The sequence below is a fragment of the Entelurus aequoreus genome, linkage group LG13 (assembly GCF_033978785.1).
Source record: "Entelurus aequoreus isolate RoL-2023_Sb linkage group LG13, RoL_Eaeq_v1.1, whole genome shotgun sequence".
In the NCBI taxonomy this organism is placed as follows: Eukaryota; Metazoa; Chordata; class Actinopteri; order Syngnathiformes; family Syngnathidae; genus Entelurus; species Entelurus aequoreus.
Window position 1 is genome coordinate 49,411,127 of NC_084743.1, and position 13,063 is coordinate 49,424,189.

Here is a 13,063-nt window from a genome sequence, read left to right on the forward strand (position 1 = left end):
CCAGGGAGGGCAAGGCAAGCTCTGAGGTCCGTTGGCTGGCGAGAGGTCAAAGGCAGGAGAGAGGCGTCAAGGTCCGTGTCCAGGCGAGAGGTAGAGATACGGGAAGGCAGCCAGGGAGCCAGAGGGAATTCGGGGAGACGAGACACACAACTCGAAACCAGGAAATGGGGGAACGCTGCGGGATGACGACACAGGAAAAAAGACGATGAGCACAGAGGAGGGGAAACACAGAGAGAGCGAATGCACATAGGGAGAGAGCTAGAGACGTGTAGGCTTACAGTACTGAGACAGGTAGCTACGTTCTGGCACTGGAACACAGAACACGCTGGTTGAGTCCTCATCAGCGTCAGGTGTGTTGATTTCAGATCACGTGAACGTGTCCAGAGGCGCGCTCAGAGGAGCGCACAGATGAATGAGAGGCGGCAGGAAGTGAAGTGAAGTGAATTATATTTATATAGCGCTTTTCTCTAGTGACTCAAAGCACTTTTACATAGTGAAACCCAATATCTAAGTTACATTTAAACCAGCGTGGGTGTCACTGGGAGCAGGTGGGTAAAGTGTCTTGCCCAAGGACACAACGGCAGTGACTAGGATGGCGGAAGCGGGGATCGAACCTGGAACCCTCAAGTTGCTGGCACGGCCACTCTACCAACTGAGCTATACCGCCCCACAGGCGGTATAGCTCAGGAGCCTGAGCCGTAACAAAATTAGTACCACAATGACCATGAATACTTTAATAAACATTGTTAAAGTGGTCCTATTATGCAAAACCAACTTGTTTGCCTCTTTGTAACTGTTTTTGTGTATTTAAGATCGTCAAAAAAAAATTGAAATCAAACCATGGAGGCATGGCGGAGATATTTATTAAAACCATCTTGCCTTTTTCATTCTTCCTCTAAACAAACCGTTTGGAATTGGAGACTTATTTATGTATTTTGCTTGGTTACGTCAGCGGATGTTTGTGCAAGTTTGCCATTTGTATCCCGTTTTAGTCCAAAGTCGTAATCTATGAGTTCCATTTTTTTCTCTGTCCTTTTGTTGTGGGGCAGACTGGCTCATACATGCACATGCATGCTAAAATCCCCCGCCGTTGCCAATTCCAATAAAATGTATTGAATAGTTAGATTAATTAATTAGTTAATAGACCACATCTGTGGTCCCCTCCAAGGTTTCTCATTGTCATCCCATTGGGTTGAGTTTTTTCTTGCCCTGATGTGGGATCTGAGCCGAGGATGCCGTTGTGACTTGTGCAGTCCTTTGAGACACTCGTGATTTAGGGCTATATAAGTGAACATTGATTGATTGATAGTTCCAACTTATATCTGTTAGTAGACTCAATATGGAAGCGCTAAAAACTACAACATGGCTGGCAGGGTGGAGACGCAGTCGAAGGGGGCTTGACCTGGAGGAGGACTTCTTAAATAAGACCGCCTACAAATCTGTGCATCTTGGAGAGATGGTCCATAAAACTAAATCTAGGCAAAATGTTGACCAAAGCACTAAATTTACATGTTATGCACACCAGGGATGTATATATGACCCCTTTAAGATGTATGGCACACAGGTGGAACTGTGTGACAGATTTTGTTTTACACGCTGTTATTTAGACAGTTCTTCAAAAAGGGTCATTAGAGGTGACAGGTGGGGTCTGTACAAAGTACATAAGGATATGGAGTGCTAGGGGAGTGATATTTTCGGTGATAAGTGGCTGTTCAACAAACATAGCAGCACTCATACATCACAAGTGGAAGTGCAATGTATAAAGTGCACCCACTCTCCAGCTGGAGTGTCCATGAGAGCAATTGTGAGCGAGTGAAGATTGTTTGGCCAAGAAAAAAAGAATGCAGAGTTGGAAACATAATGAATATATAAAGTTTTCTTAAGGACACCTGTGTTATGTACAGAATAAGCAACGGACAGCAATTTTGATGGAAGAATATGGTAAAAACTAGGGAAAGAGGGAATTAAAGGAGTATGAGGACAGTACGGGTGGAAGGGGTGAAAGATTGATGAACAATTACAGGCCCTAGTAGGAGGACAGGGGAGCTCAATTCATCACTAACACACACACACACGCACACACACACACATTTTTGGTACCCATAATGGCCTTGAAACTCTTTGATCCCACACACCTCCAAATTACTCAAAGGGTCGGCCATACGTCTCTATCCAGTTGCTGACCCAGGATTAACCCTGGCACCTGCACAGATGTGCCACAAAATGTTCCATAATTTTTGCAGCATTAATATCCTCATTTGGGGGATTTTTTTTTTAAATTTTTTTTTGCACACCACTCTAATTTGGACTGGTTTGTGCGTTGTTTGCATTTTAACCAATATATTTGGACTGGGGTTGTACGGTATACCGGTATTACTATAGTACCGTGATACAAATTAATCATATTCGGTACTATACCGCCTCTGAAAAGTACCGGTCCACCACCACCCTGCGGCCCCGTCGTCGTCACGTCGTGTAATTGCTGGTTTACGAGCAAACGAGCATGTTCGGCAGCGCACAATCACAGAGTACTTAGAAGCAGACACAGTGTGTAGACAGACAAGGGAGAAAGGACGCATTTTGGCTTAAAAACTAACGATAAAGGTGAAGTTATAACACTGAAACTCCCTCAGGAAGAGGTGCTTTAAGACAAAGCTAACTAGATAGCGGCGAACATCCATTCGCAGTCTGCAGTGTTTTAGCTACTTCTAAATCACTAATCCTCGCCTCCATGGTGACAAATAAAGTACGTTTCTTACAAGTATCATCCCTGCAGGACAAGGAATAGCTAAACATGCTTCATTAAACACCGTAGCTCACCGGTGTCAATATGTATACAAACACCATTGGTGGATCTACACCAACATCCACTGTAAAGATACCAAGTACAGGAACGTATTTAGTCGATACTACTATGATTACGTCAATATTTTTTGGCATCACAACATCTTCTTTCGCAAATGTACATTATGTTTATAAACTCAGGAAATATGTCCCTGGACACATGAGGACTTTGAATATGACCAATGTATGATCCCGTAAGTACTTGGTATCGGATTGATACCCACATTTGTGGTGTCATCCAAAACTAATGTAAAGCTTCCAAACAACAGAAGAATAAGTGATTATTACATTTTAACAGCAGTGTAGATAGAACATGTTAAAAGAGAAAGTAAGCAGATATTAACAGTAAATGAACAAGTAGATAAGGGACAAGGGGTAGAAAATGAAAAAAAAGATTAATAATTCATTTTCTACCCCTTGTCCTTAATAATTTTGACAAAATAATACAATGATAAATGACACAATATGTTACAACATACGTCAGCAGACTAAATTAGGAGCCTTTGTTTGCTTACTTACTACTAAAAGATACGTTGTCTTGTATGTTCACTATTTTATTTAAGGACAAATTTGCAATAAGAAACATATGTTTAATGTACAATAAGATTTTTTGCTAAATTAAAACCAACAATGCAATGTTTTGTGGTCCTCTTTATTTAGAAAAGTATCAAAAAGTACTGAAAAGTATCAAAATAAGTTTGGTACCGGTACCAAACTATTCGTATCGGGACAACACTAATTTGGACCAGTACTTAAAAATAGGAAAATGTTCTAATTTTTTAATAAAAATGCCTCTTTTTTTGTACAGAATTTGGCGACATGAAAGTTGGGCAGTTTACAACATTCAAGTGTTCAAACTACGTACTGTAACCAAGTAATAAATTAACAAATATGAAAAAAAATCTATAACACATTTTCACAGCAAAACCATCAGCAATACAGAACACAGGGAAAGTAGAAAATAAATATTTTACCGTATTTTAAAGGCCTACTGAAACCCACTACTACCGACCACGCAGTCTGATAGTTTATATATCAATGATGAAATCCTAACATTGAAACACATGCCAATACGGCCGGGTTAACTTATAAAGTGCAATTTTAAAATTCCCGCCACACTTCCGGTTGAAAAACTCCTTTGGATATGATTTATGCGCGTGACGTCACATAATCCACGGAAGTGGTTGGACCCCGTCGAATCCGATACAGAAACCTCTTGTTTTCTTCGACAAAATTCCACAGTATTCTGGACATCTGTGTTGGTGAATCTTTTGCAATTTGTTTAATGAAAAATGGAGGCGGCAAAGAAGAACGTTGTAGGTGGGATCGATCGGTGTATTAGCGGCTCAGTACAATACTTACAGCAACACAACAAGGACTACTTACTACGCCTAGCCGATGCTTGCCGCCAAACCCACGGATGAAGTCCTTCGTCGCGCCGTCGATCGCTGGAATGCAGGTTGATGGGAAGATGAGGGCTGGCTGGCGTAGGTGGAGCGCTAATGTTTTTATCATAGTTCTGTGAGGTTTCAGGCACAACACCGGTTGCTAAGTTGCTAAATTAGCCTTAGCGTCGTTAGCAACAGCATTGTTAAGCCTTACCAGGCTGAGAATTTTTAACCGTGTAGTTACATGTACATGGTTTAATAGTATTGTTGATCTTCTGTCTATCCTTCCAGTGAGGGATGTATATATTTTGTTTCTATCTTCATTTGAGAACGATGCTATCACGTTAGCTCAGTAGCTAAGTGTGTCACCGATGTATTGTCGTGGAGATAAAAGTCACTTTAAATGTCCATTTCGCGTGCTCGACTCTCATTTTCAAGAGGATATAGTATCCGAGGTGGTTTAAAATACAAATCCGTGATCCACAATAGAAAAAGGAAGGAGTGTGGAATCCAATGAGCCAGCTTGTACCTAAGTTATGGTCAGAGCGAAAAAAGATACGTCCATCACTGCCTCTCTAATCCTTCACTGTAACGTTCCTCATCTACGAATCTTTCATCCTCGCTCAAATTAATGGGGTAATCGTCGCTTTCTCGGTCCGAATCTCTCTCGCTCCATTGTAAACAAAGGAAAATTGTGAGGAATATTGCCTCCTGTGACGTCACGCTACTTCCGGTACAGGCAAGGCTTTTTTTTATCAGCGAGCAAAAGTTGCGAACTTTATCGTCGATTTTCTCTACTAAATCCTTTCAGCAAAAATATGGCAATATCGCAAAATGATCAAGCATGACACATAGAATGGATCTGCTATTCCCGTTTAAATAAAAAAAATTCATTTCAGTAGGCCTTTAAGTGCAAATAATCCCATTCTTAAGTGCACACTACCTTAATTCAAGCAAAAATTGCCACGACTATGCATCAAATGTCAATGTTAGGCTCGTGTTACAACACTGTTGCTACCTAATCCGCCATGTACATTTTTAGCAAAATGAAGTTGAGAACCAGTATCCAATGCTTCAGTTTGGCATTATTTTTAGTTGGTAGCGTACGTGTTTAATTTAAAAATTCACCAACTTCTTCTATTATACGTGTACGATGCATGATTTATTATCAATCTTTAACTTCTCAGAATTCAAAGGAGATACAGCAGCAGCAGTTCTTGCAGCTAGCATTATGTCCCTTGAGCAAAACGGTGTGTTACTATGACAGAAATGTAGTTATTCTGTGTTTAGCTCCAACATTAACAATGTCACTCTAGCTTGGTCAATATGCAGGTCATGGCATGTAAATGGAGCGTTGTTGGCGGTTTTTGGATCTCTTTTTAGAGGACTTTGTAGTAAAATAAATTATTTGCTCATTGCCTGCATTGATAGCTGCCTCGTGCCAGCAGGTTTTTTTTGTTTTTTTTTATATATTTTTTTCCATTGGAGAGAATAAATGTATAAATAACATGTGCTGATACAGAGATGATGCTGCGATGTCACTTGGTAGACATTAAACAATGCCTAATGGGGATTATTGATGGTGGCGCTCATGGTCCTCATCCCCAAAGTAAACTCAAGACTGTGGGATCCGGCATTTCTGGATCTGCTCCCTCTTTGAAGCCCAAGTACAGCACGGTGGGAATAAAACCCCATCGTATGACGAACTGGCCGCACTGGAAGAGCTGCTGCAGTTGCTGCTTGGTCTCTTTGCTTATTTTAGTAGGGATTTTAGGGATTATTTGATGCACAGTTTCCTGGAATTATGGGAGTGTGCACTTAAGCATGGGATTATTTGCACTTAAAATACGGTAAAATATTGGGATTTATTTTGTACTTTCCCTGTTAAAACAAACATATAAGTGTAAGGCATTAGGGTTCTTATTTCAGAATAGTGGGTGATGGGCAAAATTCCAAATAAAAGGCAGTTTTCCTTTAAGGTTTGTGGAAAAGTATACTTTAAAGGTATCGTATTATACTTTTTTTTTACATTTAAAACACTTCCTTGTGGTCTACGTCAGTGGTCCCCAACCTTTTTGTAACTGCGGACCGGTCAACGCTCAAAAATTAGTCCCACGGACCGGGGGGTGTTTTTATGTTTTTTATATATTTTTTTGTCATAAAAAAATACAATGATGTGTGCTTACGGACTGTATCCCTGCAGACTGTATTGATCTATATTGATATATAATGTAGGAACCAGAAATATTAATAACAGAATGATTTAATAAAAAATTTTTTTTTTAAATTTAAAAAAATAAATAAATAAATATATAAATTATTTCTTACAATCGATCCCCGGACCAGTACCGGGCCGCGGCCCGGTGGTTGGGGACCACTGGTCTACGTAACATGTAATGATGGTTATATAGTCACATTTTGCTCAGATTATGTTTTACAGACCATCTTCAAGTCGCTTTCTGGCTGTCTCTTCAGAAAAATGTATTTATTTTTTGTCCTGTCCAGCTACTCAGGCAAGTCATATTGTTTATGTAGATGCTCATATTTGCTGTTCATTTTTACTTTTCAAAAGAGAAGTGTGGGATCTTTCTCTTGTTGCCTTATTTGTATTTGACTTTATTAAATGGATTTATATTAATGTTGGGCACAGCCGGACCAGTATGGAAGTAGAATTGTCTCACATCAATTTATACATATAAAGAGGATATTAATACATATGCATGTATTAATAAATATACAAACACAAATACAAATGAGATATACAAATAAATAAATGATTTTTATGAATAAACGCGTATTTGTAAATATATTTTTGAGATTTGAAAACATATACAAATAAAATGTAAAAATATAAAAATGTGACATACAAATAAATCAATAATTTGTGTAAATAAATGTTTATTTGTAAATATATTTTTGAGATTTTAAAATAAATATGCTTGATTTTGTATTCGTATTTGTATTGAATTTGCATATGTGGGTCGCTTGTTTGCTTTTGTGTCGATGAGACATTCCTCTCACAAACCAGATGCACAAATAAATGTGACCTACACACTCCCCTGAACAACCAGCAGAGGGCACTGCAGCCAGAGCGGTCTCTAACCGATATCAATTCGAACTATACACTACTTTGTAAAATAAATGCCAACATCGGTGGATGCATGTGCATGTACGAGCCAGTCTGCCCCATAACAAGAGGACGGAAAAAAATAAGGAGCTTATTGACTAAAGCTTCAGACCACAAGGAAGCACTCGCCTAAAGATCTTTATGGAGATATCTGCTGGAACAACTGGAAAAATGTCACAAACCGCGCAAATTCCAAATGACTTGTTTAGAGGAAGTATGAAGGAAGGCCAAATAGTTTAATAAATCCGCAATGCCTGAATGGTTTGATTTCAAATTTTCGGCATCTCAGATACACAAAAAACAGGTAGCAATAGTTAAGAAAAGTTGGTTTTGCAAAATTGTTCCCGTTTAAGACTCAGAAGACCTTCAAATCATACTCGATCAAAGATTGACTTGCACGGGTACCAAACATGGATGTGTCGTGTAATGAAGTTATTAATGATAACAGCCACCTTGCAGGGAAGGAAGTACTATCTTCAACAACCAATGGCCAAATGGTCAATAAAACACATCCACACAACAGCTGGTTGCTAATGATCTACTTCAAACAGTGTCTGCTGAAAGGTAATTTGCAGGCAGTAAGAATTAAGGCAAGAGTTTGACAGTCAGACGCATCAGTGGCAAACATGTTTGGGCTAAGATGTTGTTTGATGCCAGATGCATATTGACCTATTATCTTTATTAAAGAGAAGAAAGATGTGACTCAATGCATGACTAGAACTTGAAAAGGCAACATGAAAGCAGTATACTTAACCTCTTACAAAAGCAAATCCTCAAAAAAACAAAACATGATGAGAAGAGGAGACGGAATGTCACACACAGTTGTACTAGTAGTTGCATAATACAAAACACAAAACCAGTGAAGTTGGCAGGTTTTGTAAATCGTAAATAAAAACAGAATACAATAATTTTCAAATCCTTTTCAGCCTATATTCAATTGAATACACTTCAAAGACAAAATACTTAACGTTCGAACTGGAAAACATTATTTTTTGCAAATATTAGCTCATTTGGAATTTGATGACTGCAACATGTTTCAAAAAAGCTGGCACAAGTGTCAAAAAAGACTGAGAAAGTTGAGGAATGCTTATCAAACACTTATTTGGAACATCCCACAGGTGAACAGGCTAATTGGGAACAGGTGGGTGCCATGATTGGGTATAAAAGCGGCTTCCTTGAAATGCTCATTCATTTACAAACAAGGATGGGGCGAGGATCATCACTTAGTGAACAAATGCGTGAGCAAATAGTCGAACAGTTTAAGAACAACATTTCTCAACGAGCTATTGCAAGGAATTTAGTGATTTCACCATCGACGGTCCGTAATATCATCAAAAAGTTCAGAGAATCTGGAGAGATCACTGCACGTAAGCGATTATATTACGTACCTTGGATCCTTCAGGAGTACTGCATCAAAAAGCGACATCGGTGTGTAAAAGATATCACCACATGGGCTCAGGAACACTTCAGAAAACCAGGGTCAGTAACCACAGTTCGTCGCTACATCTGTAAGTGCAAATTAAAACTGTACTATGCAAAGCGAAAGCCATTTATCAACAACACCCAGAAACGCCGCCGGCTTTGCTGCGCCCGAGCTCATCTAAGATGGACTAATGCAAAGTGGAAAAGAGGTCTGTGGTCTGACGAGTCCACCATTCAAATTGTTTTTGGAAACTGTGGACGTTGTGTCCTCCGGAACAAAGAGGAAAATAACCATCCGGATTGTTATAGGCACAAAGTTCAAAAGCCAGCATTTGTGATGGTTTGGGGGTGTATTAGTGCCCAAGACATGGGTAACTTACACATCTGTGAAGGCACCATTAATGTTGAAAGGTACATACAGGTTTTGGAGCAACATATGTTGCCATCCAAACAACGTTATCATGGACGCCCCTGCTTATTTCAGCAAGACAATGCCAAGCCACGTGTTACAACACTGTGACTTCATAGTAAAAGAGTGTCTCTCATTGAAAATGTGTGGCGCAATATGAAGCCTAAAATACGACAACGGAAACCCCGGACTGTTGAACAACTTAAGACATCAAGCAAGAATGGGAAAGAATTTCACCTGAAAAGCTTCAAAAAATTGGCTCCTCAGTTCCCAAACGTTTACTGAGTGTTGCTAAAAGGAAAGTCCGTGTAACACAGTGGTAAAAATGCCCATGTGCCAACTTTTTTGCAATGTGTTGCTGCCATTAAATTCTAAGTTAATAATTATTTGAAAAAAAATCAATTGGTTTTTCAGTTCGAAAAATAAATATCTTGTCTTTGCAGTCTATTCAATTGAATATAAGATGAAAAGGATTTTGCAAATCATTGTATACCGTTTTTATTTACTATTTACACAACGTGCCAAATTCACTGGTTTGGGGTTTTGTATAACAAAGTAGGCTTCATTTACAGTCTCTCTCTCACGCACACACTGGGACTCTTTGATCTCTTCTGCATCATTCATCTGGTAAAAAACCTCCACCTGACTCCCCATCCTCTGACTGAAGCCCTTTGTTTGCATGCATGGGCACAAACGCACAGTCGAGGGACAATCTGAAAAAAGGGATGCAGGATTGCCATTGTTGGTGATGCAATCCCAGACATATTACTGTGAGGAAAGGTCTGTGTACCACAGACGTACTGTAAAGTATTTAGCTGTGGTTACAGTCTCTGCACCCAGAGCCTCTCATAATTATCTGTGGGGATTTGGACTATGTTCCTGCCCAATTGTAATTAACATGTGCAATTGGATATTATGTCAACACTGAAGCCGGGGTTGTTTGTGTCACTGACAGACAAGAGATCACCGAAAAAACTGCTCTCCATCTTGAATAATCCTTCACATCCTCTCTATGACACACTGCAGCACAGTAGCTATCCCTACGAAAGTATCATTTTGCCCCGTTGTCATAAACATTTATATTCATCCCTGATTCTACTCACAATAAGAACAAGGTGAAACCATTTCTGATATTATCAGTGTTAAAAAAATATAAAAAAAATAGTTACCTATTGCTTTCCCAAAAAGTAATTGAATTACTAATGGATGGATGTAATATCTGGCATATGCAGTTGAGAGATGTTTCATGAGAGCAGGGTGTGTGAGTGAGTGCCTTTTAAAAGGTGGCGCCAGTTGCCAAGTGACACGCGACGTCAGAGGGTGCGCTCATAACATCATTAGCTGTACCTCATCATTGGTAGTTTGCGCTGGAGTGTCTGACTGACTGGAAAATGTTGCTGACAGCACCTCCTGTTCAATGTGTTCACCGACAGTTAATAAACAGCTCATTTTATTCCTGTTATGTGTTTTATGTTGCACGATTGCACCAAGAAAAACAATGGCAATAAAAACTATTCTGATACTGATTATGATTCTAAAGCGATTGAACGTGTGTCAATGGCTGTGTCTCTCCTTGTTCACAAATGAACAAATGTTGGTAACACTTTAGTATAGGGAACACATTTCACAATTAATTAGTTGCTTATTAACATGCAAATTAGTAAAATATTGGCTCTTAATTAGTCAGTATTAAGTACTTATTAATGCCTTATTGTGCATGGCCTTATTATACAACCAGTAAGCCATTAACTAAGAGTCTTCCCTCAATAACCTCAGAATTATTGCTTATTAGTAACCCTAACCCTAACCCTAACCCTTATGTCCGCCCTGAGATCAGTAGGTCGTGAGTTTAAACCCCGGCTGAGTCATACCAATGGGACCCATTACCGCCCTGCTTGGCACTCAGCATCAAGGGTTGGAATTGGGGGTTAAATCACCAAAAAGGATTCCTGGGCGCGGCCACCGCTGCTGCTCACTGCTCCCCTCACCTGCCAGGGGGTGATCAAGGGTGATGGGTCAAATGCAGAGAATAATTTCGCCACACCTAGTGCATGTGTGACTATCATGGGTACTTTAACTTAGTATGTTCTCCAGGTGTCCAAATAACTCTAAATTAAGTATTTGTTACTTTAATAAGCAACTAATTAATGGTGAATATGTTCCCCATACTAAAGTGTTACCCAAATTTTAAATTATTATTCCCACGTAGTTGTAGCAAACAGGTAAAAACTTTGTAAGGTTCTACAAAAGACAAGACTGCCACATTCAAATGAATGCCAAAAAACTACTTTCTGACTATGGCAACACACCTAGAACAAACTGGAATGAAGGCATACTTGCAAATGTGAAGTTTAGAAAAACAATATCCAATAACTAGACAGCACAGTTCTCATCAATTTGAGTATGTTGGATAAAAAATATATATTTTATTATTAAAAAATAACACTGATATGGATTCACTGGTACCCGCAATCGGTACCGTATCAGTTTAAATGTGAACCTCTCAAATTGCATTCATACATAATTGTATGTGCCATTCCATATTCATACCACCTGTACATTTGCATCTGTGTAGCGTTTTCATTCACTGTTCTGTTTTTAAGCCCTCATTAAAAAAAAATAAAAAAAATAAAAATCTTCCTTAATGCTGCTGATTTATTTCTGCACAATAAGCTCGCCAACGTTTTGGTGGCATTAACTATATTGTAATAAATGGAAATGTGGTGGCATAAAGTGCATTATGGTAATCCAAGTGTCAAACTGATTATGGCTGGAGAACACAATTACACTGCGGGGTTGTGTGGAATGTGGGCAAGCAATCACCAGGTACCCACAGAAACAGGGGGATTTATAGTTCATGCATACACATTTAAAGTCACACAGAAACTTTCTAGCTCCTCCTTATCTGCATGAGATTATCAGAGTCTACTGTATTGTTGTGAATGGCCAGCCAATTCCAGATCTAATGGGTTGCCTAAGTGATTTTGTCTTTGTCCTTTTGTGTCCTTGCTTTTCAATCAAGGCGTACTGATTGCAATCTAGCCAACCAGGTGAGTGGATTCGTCAGGAGAGTGACAACTGGCTGCCAAGATGGAACAGATCCCTTATCTCACTGGGACTTCCTAGATTAATTGAGATGGGTTAAGTGGAACTAGGAGCGAGACAATGCAGGCAACCGATTACAGAGTTGGAAGGTGATAATGGGTTGAAACGAAACGCGGAATTAGATTGCGAAATTTCTCCAAGACTAATTCATGGAAGGGTTTTTGTTCTTTAGTTTCTCTACTGCAGTGAAATAAGAATATTTCAGTGGATCCTGTGTACTTACTACTACTACTGGGTAGAACAGGGAGCCTGTTGATTAGATTGACAACTTCTGCCACTAAGCTGCAGGTTTATGTATCGCTCTAAGACGGGGGTCAGCAACCCACGGCTCTTAAGCCGCATGCGGCTCTTTAGTGCCGCCCTAGTGGCTCCCTATAGCATTCTTAAAAACTGATTGAAAATGGTAAAAGAAGGGGGAACAATAATGGTTTTGTTTTAGTACAGGGGTCGGGAACCTTTTTGGCAGAGAGAGCCATGAAAGCCAAAAATTTTAAAATGTATTTCCGTGAGAGCCATATAATATTTTTTAACACTGAATACAACTAAATGCGTGCATTTTTTAGTAAGACCAACATTTTTAGAATACAATAAGTATCTTATTCTTTTTAATAACATTGTTATTCTGAAGCTAACCAATAATAAATAAAATACTTCTTACCATTAATGCGACTTTTTGAACAGGAGCGGTAGAAAACGGATGGATGGATCAAAATGCATGAGAATGTTTTATATTTTGAACGTTATTTTTAACACTGTGATTACCAGCGG

At 39.2% G+C, this 13,063-nt stretch overlaps 1 protein-coding gene and 1 long non-coding RNA gene across 2 annotated transcripts in view; one reads left to right on the plus strand and one right to left on the minus strand.

Moving 5' to 3' along the window:
• LOC133663966 (uncharacterized) overlaps positions 1-13,063 on the plus strand; it is a 158,871-nt gene that overhangs the window by 73,762 nt on the left and 72,046 nt on the right. The gene's annotated exons all lie outside the window — the stretch shown is intronic.
• LOC133663676 (mitochondrial import receptor subunit TOM7 homolog) lies at positions 5,831-9,844 on the minus strand. The gene is made up of 2 exons (XM_062068361.1): positions 9,761-9,844; positions 5,831-6,028 (listed from the first exon to the last, which is right to left on the minus strand). Exons 1-2 carry the CDS (start codon positions 9,842-9,844, stop codon positions 5,831-5,833), a joined length of 282 nt encoding a protein of 93 aa, XP_061924345.1.

What these genes read in the sequence shown, in the direction of transcription:
- LOC133663676 (XM_062068361.1), bottom strand. Translation starts at nt 9,844, where the DNA reads ATGGGGAGTCAGGTGGAGGTTTTTTACCAGATGAATGATGCAGAAGAG. An exon ending in GTGTGCGTGAGAGAGAGACT is followed by an intron (nt 6,029 to 9,760) that starts GTAAATGAAGCC and finishes CCATAATTCCAG; the next exon opens with GAAACTGTGCATCAAATAAT.